At 48.5% G+C, this 17,249-nt stretch overlaps 1 protein-coding gene across 1 annotated transcript; it reads right to left on the bottom strand.

Annotated features, from left to right (window-relative positions):
- Positions 1-767: 767 nt before the first annotated feature.
- BMP4 (bone morphogenetic protein 4) lies at positions 768-3,714 on the bottom strand. The gene is made up of 3 exons (XM_082057378.1): positions 3,565-3,714; positions 2,749-3,125; positions 768-1,827 (listed from the first exon to the last, which is right to left on the bottom strand). The coding sequence occupies exons 2-3, from the start codon at positions 3,116-3,118 to the stop codon at positions 986-988; spliced, it is 1,212 nt and encodes a 403-aa protein (XP_081913504.1). The 5' UTR covers positions 3,119-3,125; positions 3,565-3,714; the 3' UTR covers positions 768-985.
- Positions 3,715-17,249: the final 13,535 nt, after the last annotated feature.

Here is a 17,249-nt window from a genome sequence, read left to right as displayed (position 1 = left end):
GACACCAGCCCCACACGCACCCCACGGCACAGCTCCTGATTTTCCAAGCCAAACACAGTCCGTCCGATGCTTTTGAGCCAGGGGTTTCAGGCCTTGATAAGCTCTGACTAACTGTACCTGCTCGGCTCCGATCGCCTTCCTGCTCGGAAGCAATTTGGAAAGGACACAGCACAGGTAGCTATTAGCTAACACATATTTAACTGCTCCAGATATCTTTTTTTTTTTTTGGCATTGTAATGGGGCGATTTGATCTTCAAAGGACTTGTGCAAACCTTTGAAGCTTCCCAAAGAAACCAATCTCCAGTGGGGAGGGGAGGAGAAGGAGGGGAAAATGTTAATAGTTTTAAAACCTGGGGAATCTTGAAGATGGACGAAGGGTATAAAACCCAGTGGGTTTAGCATAAAGCCCTCAGGTAAATCTTCACCTTCTTTTCAAATGCATTTTTTGGCGGGTCGCTTTGCAAACGCTTAGGCCAGGTTAGCAAGGTCGGTTCTATTCCCAGCGGCCGGGAGAAGCAGCTCTTAATCTCCAGGGACCCTCATCTCCCTCGTGGCGCAGCCCCAGCACAGGGGGATCCGCGGTACCTCGGGGAGAAATAGAAAGACTAAAATTTGCAAAGCTTTTAAGGGGAGAAGGGTGGGGGGAAAGCAGGGGCAGGGGGTGGGGAAAAGATGAGGAGAGAAGATACATTCCCTGCTGCACTCCCGGCCAGCACAGCCTCGGCAGCACCCTGAGAGGTGAGACACAAAATGCGTTTACCTTTAAAATAATGACTCATTTTATTTTTTTCTTTTAATATGTAGTTATAAATATATTTTGTCAAAATATATGATCATTATTGTCAAAAAAAAACATTTGCACATAAAGTCATAAATAAGGTCAAGGTGAATGTTTAGTTTAGAGAAGAGTCCAGCTATAGCAAGCAGTTCTGGGGTGGGACGGGAGGGAGAGAGAAGGGGGGGAGAAGGTGGCGGGGAAGGGGGGTCAGCGGCACCCGCACCCCTCCACCACCATCTCCTGGTAGTTTTTCAGGACCACCTTGTCATACTCATCCAGGTAGAGCATGGAAATGGCGCTCAGCTCCGTGGGCACGCAGCAGGCCTTGGGGATGCTGGAGTTCACCGAGTTCACCAGCGTCTGCACGATGGCGTGGTTGGTGGAGTTGAGGTGGTCGGCCAGAGGGAAGGGACAGTCCCCGTGGCAGTAAAACGCCTGGTACCCCGGGGGTGCCACGATCCAGTCGTTCCAGCCCACGTCGCTGAAATCCACATAGAGGGCATGGCGGCGGCAGTTTTTTTTGTTCTTGCGGGAACGCTGGTGTTTGGGGCTCCGGCGAGCTCTGCGGGTCAGCGCGTGGCCTCGCCCGTCGTGCCCAAAAGTGACCAGGAGCGGCCTGAGCTGAGCCCAGTCCCCGCGCCCTTGAGGTAAAGATCGGCTAATCCTGACGTGTTTGCCCTGATGAGTCTGTGCGTGGTGGAGGTGGGTCACCTCGATCACCAGCCCGTGGTTCGGTTGCTTGTCCTTGGTCCACCGGATCACGGCCGGGCTCACATCAAAGCTCTCCCAGCGCGTCACGTTGTGGTGCACCAGACGTGTGTCCAACAGGCGCGTAATGGCCTGAGCGCGCTCCGACAGCGGCTTCATCACTTCGTAAATGTTTATCCGGTGGAAGCCCCTCTCCCACGCCGCGCTCGGCTCCTCCACCTGCTCCCGGTACAGCCGCAGCTCTGCCGAGGAGATCACCTCGTTTTCCGGCACGCTGCTGAGGTTGAAGACGAATCGGATCCAGGGCGTCTCGCTGGGACCCGGGATGCTCTCCAGGTGCTCTGGAGAGGAGCAGGGCAGGGGGGAAGCGGTAAAAGAGAAAGCAAACAAGAGCGCGTCAGCCTCGGGGCACAGGACCCACGCTTCACCGGCCCGGCAGCCGCCGGCACCTCTCTGCTCCCCACGCACCCCTCCGGCCAGACCCGTCCTGCTCGCTCGCCCCCCGCACGCCTGCGCCCAGAGCGGGTCACCCCTGCCCGTCTCTCTCCCCCTTTCAGGAAGGCTTTTCCCCCTTCGCTTCCCTACCCCAAGTCTCTCCAAAATCACCTCCCCGGCAAGGTGCGGTGCCACAGAGCACAGAGGTGCCTTGTTACGGGGCGCAGAGGGCAGGGGGAGAAAGAGAAGCAAATTCCAAGGCAGTAATGATGCGGCTGGATTAATAATTCAGATTTACTTTGGAAAAGAAACATCCGCTAGGAAACATTTGGATCAGATTACAAGGGCCTATTGAATAAACCTTATAAACACACAGCTGTAAGTATTAAATTCGAGTAGGGGTTTTTGGAGATTTTTTTTTTTTCTTAAGAGTAAAACCAGGCAGCAATCGCTTTGATAGTTCAAAAGAAACACACCAGGGGCGAGATCCCGCCCTCACTTTACTCCCCCATCCGATCCAGAGCCATTAAATCCACCGAGCCCAGGGAGTGACCCCGAGGCAGAGGCACTGAAGGAAACTCGCTGTTGTCAACAGAAGCGAAAGCACCTCAAAAATATGGTCAAGCTCGGGTTAAGCACAGGATGCTGGAAAAAATACAGAGCAGCACGCCTGTCACCCACACGCTGAAGGCTGGGGGGGGGGCGGTTTTCCTCCCATAAATATAGGGCCAGGCACGTCCTGCTTCTAAATGCATTCGTGAGCTTCCAAACGCAAGGAAATCCCGATCGCTACTGGGGCTGGGAATTTACCTCCTCCCATCACTGACCTTCATGGTGGAAACTCCTCACGGTGTTTGCCCGGCTGGTCGATCGCTCAGGGTACTGCAGGCTAATTTCCTGGAGGTTTTCCTCCTCTTCTCCAGACTGCAGTCGATAGAGATCCAGCATGTAACTAGGAATGACGGCTGATTTGCTGGGCTGAGGCCGCCTTCGCAGCCCAAACATCTGCAGCAGAGTTGTTTCGAAACCCCGCAAGAGTTCATGGCTTTGGGCAGAGCGGCGTCCGGGTCCGGCTTGTCCCTGAAGCTCTGCGATTTTCTTCCTGCCGGTCTCCGGTATCAGGCTAGCATGGTTAGTACCTCCTAGCAGGACTTGGCATAGTAGGATGACCATCAGCATTCGGTTACCAGGAATCATGGTGTCTCTGGGGTGTAAAAAACGCAACAACAAGAAAAGTCAGGATGAGAAGCAACTCCCCCTCCTCCTCCTCCTCTTCCGAATAAACTTAAAAATAATAATAATGCTACTAATAAATGGCAAAAGGGTACTAGAAGCAGCCCCCGAGCGGCCCGGCGGGCAGGGATCGGCCGCTCGCCCCCGGCTGCTCGCCGCCCGCAGCCCCCACGGGCAGGCGGGTCCCGCCGCATCCCGGCCCCGCTCGCCCCGCCGGGTGAAGCTGCGGCGGGGAAGGGTCGCCCGGCTCGGCGGGACGGGGGAGTTGCGGGTTCGCGTCCCGCCGCCGGACGCCGGGAGGGGGAGAACGGGGACAACAAAATAAAGTTTAAAAAATAAAATAAAAACGACCCGTAGTAAAAACTGAAAAAGTAAAGAGTGAAGCCGAGGAAGAAGAGGGCTGTACTCACTGACAGCAAGCAAGGCATATCAGCACAGTCCATGATTCTGGAGAGCCAGCCCGGACCCAACGCGCCGAAAGCCCCGGGGCAGCGGCTGCCGAGCGCCTCCCGCGATCGCCGCCCGGGCGCAGTGCGGCCGCCGCCGCCGCCGGCCCCGGTTTTCTCCCGGCCCCGCAGTCACGTGGAGCCGCGCACCCCACCAGCCCGGCCCGGCCCGGCCCGCCGCCCCCGGCCCGCCCCCGCCCGACCCGGCCCCGCGGGGGACGGCCCGGCCCGCCCCGCCGCCCCCGCCCGGCTGACGGCCCGCGGCGCCCGCCGCCCCGGGAAGGGGGGTGGAGGGGCCGGGCCGGGGGTCGGGACCCCTCCGGGGGTGGGACGGCGGAGTTAGCGCGGTCCCCCGAGGGGTTCCCCCCGCTCCGCTCAGGTGCATCCCCGGGGGGCACAGTCCCCGCGATCGCCTCCAGCCGGGGGGACCGTGGGTGCGGGTGTCCCCGGGGCTCCCGTGTCACCGCACGGTCCCCGGCGGGCACCGCGAGGCCGGTTCGGGATGGGAAACTGGGGAAGGGAAACTCGGGAAGAGCCTTGAGAAGAAGGGAGGGAGCGCTTGGGAATGGGGAGCAGCGGCACGGGCAGAGGGCCGGCGGCAGAGCCCCGGTTCCTCCCGCGCTCATGGCACCCGCCGGCCCCGGGGACCCGCTCCCGGGGCTGGGATCCCGCTGCCAGGCCGGGGATCATCACCGCTCCCTGCTCTGGGTTCCCACTCGCCCTCCGCATTTATCCTCCTTCTCCTTCTCTCGCTGGCTGCCAGAATAATAACACTTGCTCATCCCGTCTCTCCAGACCAGGTTCCTGGACCCCCACGCAGATGAGAAGGAGTTGCCTTCCCAAGCCATGTGCAGCCACAACTGGCTGCTCCAGGGGGGTACGAACGGGGGTCTCCTAAAGGAAGGATCCTTCGTGCCCTGCAGTTCAACCCCAATGACGCCCTGGACCAGCTTAGGGGTTGAGAGTAAGAGCCAGGCTTGCCAAGGCTTGGGGTTGTTCCCAGGTGGGGTCTGGGGACAGGTGTGGGGACAGATTGGTCTGCCACCCACACACATCCGCTGTACCCGCTGGGGTGATGTACAAGGTGCGGAGAAGGCAGCTCCTGGGAAAGAGCCTCTAATGAAGAGCAATGGATGCCACATACTTTGGAGACACAACGTAGACTGAATAAGCCCAAGAAAAAATAAAAACAAACTCTACCGGGGCATTAAAATATTGTCCCTTTGCCCTGCTGGGGTGTCCCTTTGTGTTGGCCAAACTGTCATCCACAGAGAGAAAAGCTGATTTATGAGACCAAAAGACGTGGCCATGGGAACTCCTAAATCCATTAATTAACCACAACCAAAAGCCAGCTCAGAAATGATGACTGTAAACCAGCACGTCCCCACAAACCGCCAGGCCGCTGTCCCCAAGCACACAATGAGCCCACAGCAGCACGGCGGCTTCCTCACAGCACCGCCCCAAAACTCACACTCCATCAGATACCACTTCTTTTAATATTTCACTTGGGTTTTTTAGCTCAGATTTGACCCATGCATTAGAAAAGCCCAGGGATGTCACTGAAAGGATAGGCACAGATAAAAGGCAGTGCTGACACTGTAATATCTCTGAGTTATTCCTATACCACTCTGAGTTTAAAAGAAACATCTGTTAGCAAGGTATTCGGGCTATGAATCCATCAAAATTTGTGAAATATTGCTATCGCCATTTCAAATGTATCACACTGTGTGTTATTCTTAAGAAGGAAAAACAATTTTTGGAGTAGCTGCTGTGCAACTTTTTAAAGTTAAATAACATTTTCATTGAAAATACTCCAGTCTATAAACAAAGTTTACGCAAGGGCCTGTATAGCGCTGCTCTTAAAACAGACCTCGGGATTTGGAAAAGCAACCGGCTCCCTCTTTGTGGGAGCAGCGGCAATATGTTCCCGCTCTTTGAAGACTTCACTCGTGTTTTGTTGGGATCAGAGTGTTTGAAATGTTTGTCCCTGAGGAATTCAGTCCCACGACATCCAGTGCCTGCTCTCGTAAGCCGTCCCGTTAAACCGAAATCCAACAAGTTGTGTATGTGATGCTGGTTAACTATGGCTCTGTGCGAGCTGGGGACAGAGATCCAGCGGAGAGCACTGTGGTTTGGGCTCTTGGAGGAGGCAATAGCGTATTTGAGTAGCTTATTGCTTAGTAAGAAGTGTTAGTCATGGGGAAAGCTGTAGTGTTTATTCCGTAAAATGTAAATACATAACCCAAACCACAAAGGAATAAGCATGGATGGAAATAGTGTAGCATTTACTGAGGGAGCTGAAACGCTTGTCTGCAGAAGCTGTATTTCCTTAGCTCCATAGAGAGTAATTCACCTTGAACGTAGCTTCTGCTCGAGCCTGTGGAGTTACACATGGGCTGAATTCGGTCCAGGCACGCTAAACAACTGAGTGTGTTATATATTCCAACCAAAAAACAGTGAATGCCAGAATCAAGCTAAAAATACAAATGTGGAAGGTTTGAAAAGCAAACAATGCTTAATTCAGTGGTAGATACAACCTTGTGCATTTTAAAGATCCAGCACATCAAAAATAGAGAACATGATGCCTGTGCCACCTCCCCCTGCATCCCACCTTGCATGGGTTGGCTTGGTTCTTGCCTGTGACCCCATCCCAGCCATATTCGGGGACCTGCTGCCAGGTTTCTTCCTCTCTAACTTCCAAGCAAAACCTTCTGGGGATCTCTGCGCTGGGCCAGCAAGACGATCGGCCTCCTCTGGAAGCGAAGCACCAGGTCACTGGGGACGTCACCCTGCAAAAAATGGCCAACGAGGTGATTCACGTGTGTACAGAGCTTGACTGTGACAGAAGGTTTTTTGTCGGTGGCAGCAAGGACCCCGGGAGCTGGCAGGTCTCCTAGAGTCCGAGCCCCCAGCTCTGCTTGCAGAGGTCACCAGCTGAGCAGCAATTATTTGCTCTCTGTTGTTTCAACCCAGTAATCGTGGATTTGCCCAGACGTGTTCCTGATAAAATCCCAGCCACTCACGTTTGACCCGTTTCCAGGTTTGGCGTGCTCAGGACCTACCAGCAAGCGCCGCAGGTGGATGTTCAGCACCTCTAGAAATTAGGCCAGCTCTGTTTACAAGGCAAACTTCTCCTCTAATGGCAGCAATTCAGGGGATGCCTCTGGACTCGGGGTGGAGAGAGATCTTCCCAAACCAGTTCTTGCATCCTGTGTTATTTTTAGAGCAGCTCTACCTTTTGGGCTCCAAAGTTTGCAAACAACCTGCATTGGGAAAACAAACAAACAAACACCACCACACACACAAAAGCCAAAAACCAAAAAACCCCCAAACCTTGTCTCACCAGAGTTGCGCTTGAGCAGAAACAAGCTTAAACCCATAAATAAATAAGTAAAGCCACACGTCAGAGACCTTTTAATGATGTGAATTACAGGAGGAGATGCCCCACAAGTGCGCTAAGATCAATTCCCTCCTACCCTCTCCTTTCAACTGCTTAAGCTTGTCAATTAAAACAAAGGGAACTGAACAAACAACTCCAAGGGATTACAGTTTCCAAAGTAGCTCTTCACTAAAGAGCCGGATGACAACCGGTGAAAACAAGCGCAGCTGCTTGAATGGCAAAAGGAACATTTTTTACAACCACTCGAGATTTTCCTGATTTCTGTGAACATTTCAGAGCTGGTTCATTTTTCTACCTTCTCTTGAATAAAGAAATTCCTACTTCTCCTGAATCAGAGGGCTGGGCCCAGCTTGGGTTTTATTTCTGCATGACATTAACTTGTCTCTACTGAGGTGGCAGGACCGTGTCTAGAACCATCCAGAGCTAAGAAAAGAATCACGTTCAGGATTGCTGGTTTATTCCAAATAGGTTTTTTAGCAAATACATACAAAAACACTGTGTGGGAACACAAAAACAAATGCAGTTATAAAAAGGCAGTCTTTGGTAATCAGATCCACAGCAGCTGAAACAGCAGGATTGTCTGCTTTTCCTATTTTTAAGTTTTTAAGAATGATTTTTATTGTTTTCCAAATGCTATGAAAAGGTTGAGAACATTTAGTTGCTTTTACTTGACTAGATCATTTTTTCACTTCTCAAAGATCCTCAAGACTGAGCAAGCCTAGAAATTCCACCCCTTGCTTTTTGTACATACATCATCCATCTTCTACTGTGAGAGCACGAGGTCTCTGCTGCTAAATATTGTTCCTTAAGAGACACTTGTGCAGTGCATCAAAACTAGGAGGCCTGGGTCTTAGGGAGGTGCTTTAGCGATACGACGCATAAAATAAAGGTAAAGCTATTTCAATGGTCTGCTATTAAAATTCTCCTGAACTAGGTTAATGAAGTGTTCAGGAGAATTTTAACAGCAGACCATTAAATTAGCTTTACTTTTATTTTATGCGTCGTATCGCTGAAGCACCTCCCTAAGACCCAGGCGTCCTAATACTGGTGCATCTGTTGAAAATGAATCTATCCATTGATTGGTTTCCTTGATCAATGTTACAAGAAGAATACGCACTGATCTCATGCAGCTTTTGGAAGGAAATGTTGCCTTTAGCACGTGTTTGCTTCCGCGCTGCATTACAGAATAACAATCATAGAAGGGTTTGGGTTGAAGTGACCTCTGGAGATCATCCAGTCTAACCCACCTGCTAAAGCAGGTTCACCTGCAGTAGATTGCACAGGAATGTGTCCAGGTGGGTCTTGAATGTCTCCAGAGAAGATTCCCCACTCAATCAAAGCCTCATCCCTGAGGAGCAAGAAGGACCTCCAGAAGATGAAGAACGCATTCCTCCTCCTCTGAAATCCTCACTTATTAATAAAGACGATCATTCTTCTAACGAACAACACACGGCCATATGGTTATCTAAGATAAGCAGGTGCATTTTGGATCTGTTGTGATGAATACTTTTCGAGAATCCCACAAGCGTTGGCAGCTCCCTTCTCGTACGTACCGCTGCTGTGTGTCTCCGGCAGCTTTGTCTGAGTCCGGCTGCCACTTGGACATTTCAAATGCTTTGCTCTTCCTCACCATTTAGCCAGAACCTACCATTCCACACAACCACGTGGCACCTCTGGGGTGCTGACATTTGTCTTTGTCCTTTAATTGTATCGTGAGATCTGCTATCACCACAAGCCTTAGTGGTTTCAAACACTTGCACAAGGCGTAAATAGGCAGAGCAGGACAACTGCTGCGAAAATAGTTCATGGCAACTATTTGATTTTCAGCAATAGCAAAGGACTTTACTGGTAGATATTATCACAATGTCAAATGTCGGCACACTGATGAATTTTTAGCTCGTTAATGTGAACATCCTCACCTGAAAGCAAAGAGATCCTGCTTGGGATTCCCAGTCGGGAAACACGGATGTGCCCTGTGGCCTCCATCTCCAGCAATAATAAACTGGTGGGGCTCGTTTGTACCAGTTGCCTGGTGACAAGTAATCATCAGACCAAGGATCTTTCTTAGAAAGTACTCAGGGAATAACCTTACACAATGAACTTGTACAAACAGAGCGTGAGCCTCCCATAGACATGTGACAAGAAAAAGGTGGTTTCTGAGGGAAAGGCTTCTTCTCCATTCACACATCGACGAGGATGGAGGTTGTCTGGGCTTTGCAGGTATTCTTTGTCAAGCTGCTGTCCTACTTCTCAGTGTCACATGTCATTTTATAAACATGTATGTGTGTATAAATGTGTGTACAAGACACACGCATATCCATCACATTCAGCTAAAGCACACAGGATCCTACCAAGGTGAGACCTTGATGCCTTATTCTAGTAAAAACAATCCATGTTAGTGAAGCAGCTTTGTCAGGACAACCCAGTTTGCTGCAAATATCCTGCAGGTTTAATCCTTCTGAAAGGGGTAATGCCCTGTGCAGCAGAAGGAAGGAGCTGGAAGAACCTGCTGTCCTTCCTGACAAACCTTTTAGCAGGACCGACTTCACCACGGTGCGGCAAGGCTCTCTGTTTTATTATTGATAAAGCAAGCTCACGAGTGAGGTGTTAGCTGGGTTTATTTTCAAGGTAGAGACATTATTACTTACTGTTACCTGCTCTGATCCATTCTGGAGCAACAAAAAATCTTTGTAAGCAGAATTAAAGCCCACCTCCCCTGCCAAAAACTACTACCCAAAAGCATCCGATCAGGGGTCAACAGTGGCAAGACCTGATTTCATTTTTGGCTCTTTTCTACATAAGCAATTATGTATGTTCCCCTTCACTGCTTCCATCATACACAGACGCTGACTCAGCAGCCTGAAGAAGGCCTTTATTTACCTGGGAAGTTCAAAGGCGATAGGTTTTGTGCAGTGCCGCAAGTACCGGGATACCTAAAGGACCAGATGATGAAGGAGTTGATTTGGACTTCAGAAGGTCCAGGTTCAGCTTTGGGCTTCTGTGACACTGGCTGAATCACCAGGAACCTGCTTTATCCAAGTGGCGAAGCGTATGCTTAACAGCAGACAGTAATATAAAAAAATGGGGAAAGAAGGCAATTAGAATTAAAGGCATGTCAGCGTGTCCATTCTGGAAGAACAGGAGCACTTGGCACCATTCTCAGAAATAAAGCAAAACCAAACTTTAGTTCTAACCAGGTCCTCCAATTCCAACCCAGCAAACAGAAGGTTTTCAAACCATTTCAATGGGGCTCCAGCCCCTGGAAACATATTGGAGGAGTAACATGAGTCAGAGACTCTGTATGATCTCTCATTTACAGCACATGAAACACGAGTTGTCCTGCCCCATATGTCGAGGAGAGACACCCTGTGATCCACGTCTCACCTACTGCAGAAAGACCTGGGCTGACTCTCTCCTGTCTCACTCGCTGGAGAAGAAGAGCAGAAGGGAATTACTGCTGTGGGACTTTTCAAAAACGACAGGAGCAAAATCTCCTGCATAAGGAAGAAGCAAAAGGGAATATGCCTGGAAACACGTTGTAGTCAGAGGTGGGTTTCCAGCATTTTCCAGAAATGCTCGCCAGGGCTTTAGGTTAGTGGCTGGCAGCCACATGGCCCGTGAACTGAAGGGAGGCCAATTTCTTGACCTGTTAGCCTTCAATGCAAAGACAGTCTGTAATCTCCCATACCTTATCCAAACGATGTGGGCAAACCAGCGTTGGAGGTGCGTACCATGCATGTCTAATCCCACAGGCAAACCAGGCTTGCTATGAAAGAGCTTTTGCAGGTTCTCCTTATTTTGTTTTTTAAAATACCACTCACCAAACAGTTTACAGAGGAATAAAACTGGCTCATTAAGAAAGGGAGAAAAAGGACTTTTAGGAATCTAAAAATCAGTTTGAAGAAGAAAAAAAATGAAATGGCAAAAGGGGCTGAGTCTGAAAACATTTCACTCTGTCTTACGAAGGGACTCTGTTATGAAGGGACCTTCGAAGTGAGGGGTTGGTCACCCACCCAGAGGTCCACCTGGCAGAAGGGTTTACAGAGCCAGACCCCAGAGGACAAGCAGGAAGACAGAACAGGAGAGAAAACCGATATGGGAAAGAAGTGAAAACCAAGAAGGCAAATTCAGTCTGGGCAAAGGGCCAAGGCAAGGCCAAGTGCAATTCTAGAAAACGGGACAGAAGCCAAAGGCACCAAGGTGTCACGACAGGTTAGCACTCGTCTGCAAAGACAACCCAGAATGACGCAACTGGCAGGTGCACAGCATCACCCAGATGTGAAGAGAAATAGGCTTAAGACTAGATTTCTGAACTAAAGGCTCAGGATGAAGAGCCTGAACCAGCAGGTTCTATTTGTGCAGCATCTGGGGTGAGCAAAACACCAGTATCTCCCAGTACTAGCCCCCTGGGCACGCTGGTGTTACACTTTGAGTCACGGCAAGCAGAACTAAGTTGCAGCAATTTCCCTGAGGACCTCTTTGATCCCCTGGTCGCACCCTGCATTCCTGCTTGTTCCACCTCCGTCCTGCTGACTCTGCTGCCTTTTCCCACTTTTCCCACCCTCTGTACACACACCTGATAAGGCAACAAGACTCAGAACCACGTATTGTATGCAAATGACACCACACCCCATTTCGAAGAAATATTGCAACGAGCAAATGTGCAATGACATTTATAAATAAGTGCCATCAGCTTATACATGTTCCTCACCAAGACCCAACAGTGAGCGAACTCCACGGCTGCCAAAAACACGGAGTAATCTGCCTCCAGAGGCCCTCAGCAAGTCACTGCATCTCCCATCACTCTTTTCCCACATAACAGTTGGGTGAAGAGGCAAAGCGGGGCAGAAATTCTGCTGCCCGTCCACTTTGGACCAGGCTGAGCATGGGAAGGGCAGAGGAGAAGTTGAGTGGGGTTGGAGCTTGGGCAACTGCAAGATGAAAATGAAGTGGATTAAGAGTGGAAGATAAAATGAGAAGGCCAAAGAGGACTTAGAGTTAATAAGGGGAGGCTTAGATCAGATATTATAAAATATTTACTCCCAGAAAGTGCTTTCGGGCATTGGAAGAGGCTGCCCAGGGAAGTGGTGGAGTCACCATCCCTGGAGTTGCTCAAAAAGCATGTAGATGAGGTTCTTAGGGACATGGTTTAGTGACAGTATTGGGTTAACAGTTGGACTCAATGATCTTGAGGGTCTCTGCCCAACCAAAATGATTCTATGATTCTGATGAGTATTGAGTCAGGGATTGTGGAGACAAATTCGAGATCCAAAGCACAAAATCACAGCCATCCAAGGTGAGCCTGACAGAATGTCCCTCAGTGTGGTGCCATGCAGGCAGTTTGGATTTGTAAAGCTGTCTTGTGGTTCATTTCTCTCTCTTGACACCTCTGGCAGACGCCAGCACTGTCATCATTCCTTTTTTCAAAGGTTCCCCAGCTGGTAAGCCACTAAGAGCCCAAGATGAGACCCCCATAGAGGAGATGCCTTGAAAGGCAGGTGTTTCTGCCTTTCTATTCTGCTCTGGTGAGACCCCACCTGAAGTCCTGCATCCAGCTCCAGGGCCCTCAGCACAGAACATGGAACTTTTGGAGAGGAGCCAGAGGAGCCCCAGAAATGATCCAAGGCTGGAACAGCTCTGCTGGGAGGACAGGCTGAGAGAGTTGGGGTGTTCAGCTGCAGAAGAGAAGCTCCGGGGAGACCTTAGTGCAGCCTTTCTGTGCTTAAAAGGGGCTGATAAGATGGGGACAGACTTTTTAGCAGGGCCTGTTGTGATAGGACAAGGGGTGATGGTTTTAAACTAAAAGAGGGAGATTCAGGCTAGATATAAGGGAGAAAATTTTTATAAATATGGTGATGAGAACCTGGCCCAGATTGCCCAGAGAGGTGGTGGATGAACCATCCCTGGAGACATCCCAGGCCAGGCTGGACGGGGCTCTGAGCAACCTGAGCTGGTGAAGATGTCCCTGCTCATGACAGGGGGGGCACTGGGGGAGCTGGGAAGGTCCCTTCCAACCCAACCTGTTCTATGATTCTGTTCTCTGACACAGATGGCACAAGTGGATCAATTCCCCTGTGTTTTCTGCTAGGTAGAGGTGCCTGAATGTATCTGTAGGGTTAAGAATGGTTACAGCCTGGGGGCTAAGCAATAATCAGCAGATGTAACTAGGCTGCCTATGCTTGCAGGAGGTGCACAGTGATGCTGTCTCAGAGGTAGCTCCCAGTCCACTCTTAACCCTTTTTAGGAAACAGAGAATTTCTGTCACCTGGCATCATCCGTTCCCTGTCCACACAGGATCACCCTTGGCCTGCTGGGCAAGATCTCCTTTCACCTGAACCAGCAAAACTCAATGTACAGTCTGAAAAAACAAACAAAACAAAAAAACAACAAAACACCAAATCCCCCCCAAATTTAGATAGATAGATAAATAAATAGGAAGGAAGGAAGGAAGGAAGGAAGGAAGGAAGGAAGGAAGGAAGGAAGGAAGGAAGAAAGAAAGAAAGAAAGAAAGAAAGAAAGAAAGAAAGAAAGAAAGAGAAAGATACCCAACAGAGCAAGCGGATGAAAGGCATTTTTTAAATAGAAAATAAATAAAGGTTGGGCCCTGTTCTGTTCCCGGAGGCATATAAACGCTATGTTCATACATTTTAGATTCTTCCCAGCAGCAACAGAGCTCCCAAAGTGCTTTGTCTCTGCGGGGTGAGCAGCTCCACGTCTCCCCTGGCAGAGGGCAGACACAGTGATCTGGTTCGTGTTACCGAGCGGGATCAGATGATCGGCGAAGATCCATGATGCTGAGCAGCAGGCGCAGCTGGTCAGCAGCTCACAGGTCCTCCTGTCTGAAAACCCTCCTGCACCTTTCTTTTCCCAAGTTATTGGAGGCCCTTCATTCTCCAAAGACTTTTGTTGCTGCCAGGCTTTATGTACTTACACATCTCTACATGGGTAGACTTTAGCACAAGGGCATTGGCACAATGTGATTCAGCTCACATCATTTTTTTTATCATCAATTGTTCTGTAAAACTGGTCGTTTTACTGCCCCATGAGAGAAGAACAGTAAATCCAGCCAATAAAACTGCCTCACATCATCCCTGGGTCTTAGGAAATGTAGGTTTGTCACCCTTCGCTCTCTCTGTACACTGCTAGATTTTCTCCACCTAATTTTATGCTGTTCAGACATCTAATGACCTAAGTGGTCCCAGGAAAGGGGAATTGGCTTCCCCTGCAAAAAGCCTGGTGTTTATTTGCAATTTAGCTTACCTGACTTGTTTAAAGTGTTATCAGAATGCATCCACCTCTTTTCTTTTCTTCATTTTCACTAGATATCCAAGATTCACTTGAACTGAGAATGCTTAAAGCCTCAGGCATGATCCTGGGTGTTCTCAAGACTTAAATGCTACTGCTTAAAGAGTTAAAGATCTAGATGGCTGCACTAAGAGGATGATAAACTAATCACTCAGTCACTGCTGGTGAGCCTGGTGTCATTTACTGAAACATGGAATGCATTTAACAATGTAAAAGAAACTCCATGCAGTGCAAAAGCCAAAGATTATTGTTAGATTGTCAAGGTTTACTTCGGAGAAAGTCCTCAGTCTAATTACCTACGTTTAAGCAACAGAAGTATTTTTCCACTCATTGAAGAAGTTAACATTTGCCTTTCAAGCCAATGGGATTTTTTTGTAAAAAAAGGGCTGTGGATTATTTTCAGAGAACCACAGAAAATTATGACAGGGACTGGGTAGAATAAATAACTCTTCTAGAGGACAGTTGAGAAATATTTCCTATCATCATAAACATAACAAAAGTAGAAATAATAATTACAGTAGTAGCACTGCACATTTACCTGTTGATGTGTATCTTTCTGTTTGGTGAAATGGTTTGAAAGAAAAAAACACGTGACAGAAATACACTTTTTATTTAAAAGTCAGGCTCTGTTTGGGTGTTAAAAGAAGGAAACGCTTCAAGTAATTTTCCCTGCAATCTCTGACCTATTAAGGAAAAGAAAGACCAGGTCCAAAATTTTGGTTTTGCCTTTTAGAATTTAGTAAATATTGGCATTTTTTCTCTAGCATTAAAATGGGATCTCAGTTAAAGATCAAGGTATCAAATATGAGTAAAAGATCCAAGGAATTTTGTGAGGCTCACCCAGTGAACATCCAAGCTGCAAATCATGTCAGTTTGTTAACTTTTACTCTATTAAACTTAAATCAGAATGGTATGGGTACAACTCCATTGTGCTGAGGAGTTGGCACAGGACCCTGTCCCCAGGTCCCAAATCCCAGAGCTGCTGTTGGTGGATGAATTATCCAATGTCCTGAGTTGGAAGGAACCCACAAAGATCATCGAGTCCAACTCCTGTCCCCGCACAGGACACCCCCAAAATTCACATGGTGTCTGAGGACGTTGTTCACAGAAGTTTTTCATTGATGGGGAAGGAAGGCCCAGAGTGGCAGAGGATGTTCCTCCAGAGCAAAATGAAGATGTGACCACAGCTCATCTTTGCAGAGCAGTGTCACTTTGACCTCGCAAACACAGGCAATAATAGACAACGCAGCAACATGGGTTTTGCGCGTACTAACAGCTTAACAATTTTCTGGAGACTCCGGATGGGTCCTCTGATATGGCCATAGCACGTCCTTGCAGACAAATATCAATTTGACCTTGCAAACACAAGTAATAATAGAAGAGGAAGCAAAATCACCTTAGCATGTGTTCTCCAGAGACTCTAGGCGGGCACTCTGCTTGCTGGCTTGGACAAAACTTGGCCCATGTCTTTGGTACTACCACCCAAATAACTTTTGAGAAGGCAGAAATACATACATTCTTATGACCCCTACCTTCACGACAAGCCTGACAAGATGGCACATGATGATTTTTCCTGCGGGGTGACAGCTGGTGGCTCGGGCAGTTCTGATGTTGGTTGGGGCAGTCTCTGCAGAAGCAGGGAAAGCTTCATCCTGAACCACAGGATGAAAATCCAGCTGTATGGGTGGAAATTTGGCTGATCAAATGGAGAATTCTCCAGCATCGCCTCATCCTGAAATGAACATCAAATATAGATCAAATTGCTCTCAAATGTTGGGTATTTCTCTGCACACCTGAAAAGGGAATCTAAACGAGTATCTCGGGTGTTGCTGTCTATGCTGTAGAGATCTAAAGGCAGAAAACACAAATGCTATTCAAAGGAACCTGCTGTTCCTGTTGTGTAAACCTTTCCCTCTACAAAGAGGCAACATTTGCCCTGGGAAGCGTCACACTTGCCTCACTGCATTTCACGAAGGAAAAAGTGCAAACACTTTAAGATCAGCGGGACCAAGAAATGGTTCTACAAATAGGAACCCAGAAACCTTTGAAACACACTCACAGCTCCAGAGGCCCTAATCACTACTGCAGAGCAAATAACGTCCACCTCATTTCTACATGCATGTATTTTAAGAGTTGAAAAACCACCATTCTCATACTTCTCAGCAGCTAATAAAAATCCTTGTTAGCAACATCTGGATACAAGATAAGGGAACCTTGCAAAGAAACATGAGGTATTCAACAAGTTTCTGCAGTGGGTTCATCATCAGTCCTCTGAGGACACCACTCCAAAGTCCACTGAGGTGTTGGGGTGTTTTTCCATTGACTTCATTGGGCTCTGAACCAAGACCTGAAGCCTCCCTGTGGTGTTTCAGACATTTATTTGTGTTTGATCTGTAATAAGATCTTTCATTTATCTTATTTCTGTAAAAACAAATAAAGCCACAGTACAAGAAAGTAACTAAACACATGCTTATCTTTAAGCATATCCCTAAACCCGTTCACTTGAAGTCTTTGGGCCCTATGGACTCCTGGGAGAGAAAAGCACATGCGTAAAATCAAACATGTGCTCAGGGTCTTTGCTCATTAGTGATGGCCCTGTGTCTTATAGGGCCTTAAACACATCTTAGAGCATATGGGGTTTTAGGGTCCACATGGGAGAAATTACGTGGAGACCATCTCAGATGTGCAACTTCTAGTGTTGTATTTAATACTGGAAGCCTGTCTTTAATGGCTACAAGACTGATTCTGTTACAATTCCATTTACAAGTAGCTAAGGGAATTAGAGTTTCTTAGATATTTGTAAAAGTAAGACTATCTAAACCCAGAGCCTTTTCTCTATTATTACTACAACGCGATCCCATCATGAAGACCAAACTCATCAAAGCAAAAGCTGCTTTTTGGAATGCATGTGTTTACTGGCATCTCGAGAGCAAATGTGTCTCAC

This window comes from Streptopelia decaocto, assembly GCF_964273445.1.
Source record: "Streptopelia decaocto genome assembly, chromosome: 7".
Lineage (NCBI taxonomy): Eukaryota > Metazoa > Chordata > Aves > Columbiformes > Columbidae > Streptopelia > Streptopelia decaocto.
Note: the sequence above shows the minus strand (reverse complement) of the source record. Positions and strands in the feature narration are given on the sequence as shown.

What these genes read in the sequence shown, in the direction of transcription:
- BMP4 (XM_082057378.1), bottom strand. Translation starts at nt 3,118, where the DNA reads ATGATTCCTGGTAACCGAATGCTGATGGTCATCCTACTATGCCAAGTC. An exon ending in GAGGAGTTTCCACCATGAAG is followed by an intron (nt 1,828 to 2,748) that starts GTCAGTGATGGG and finishes GCTCCTCTCCAG; the next exon opens with AGCACCTGGAGAGCATCCCG.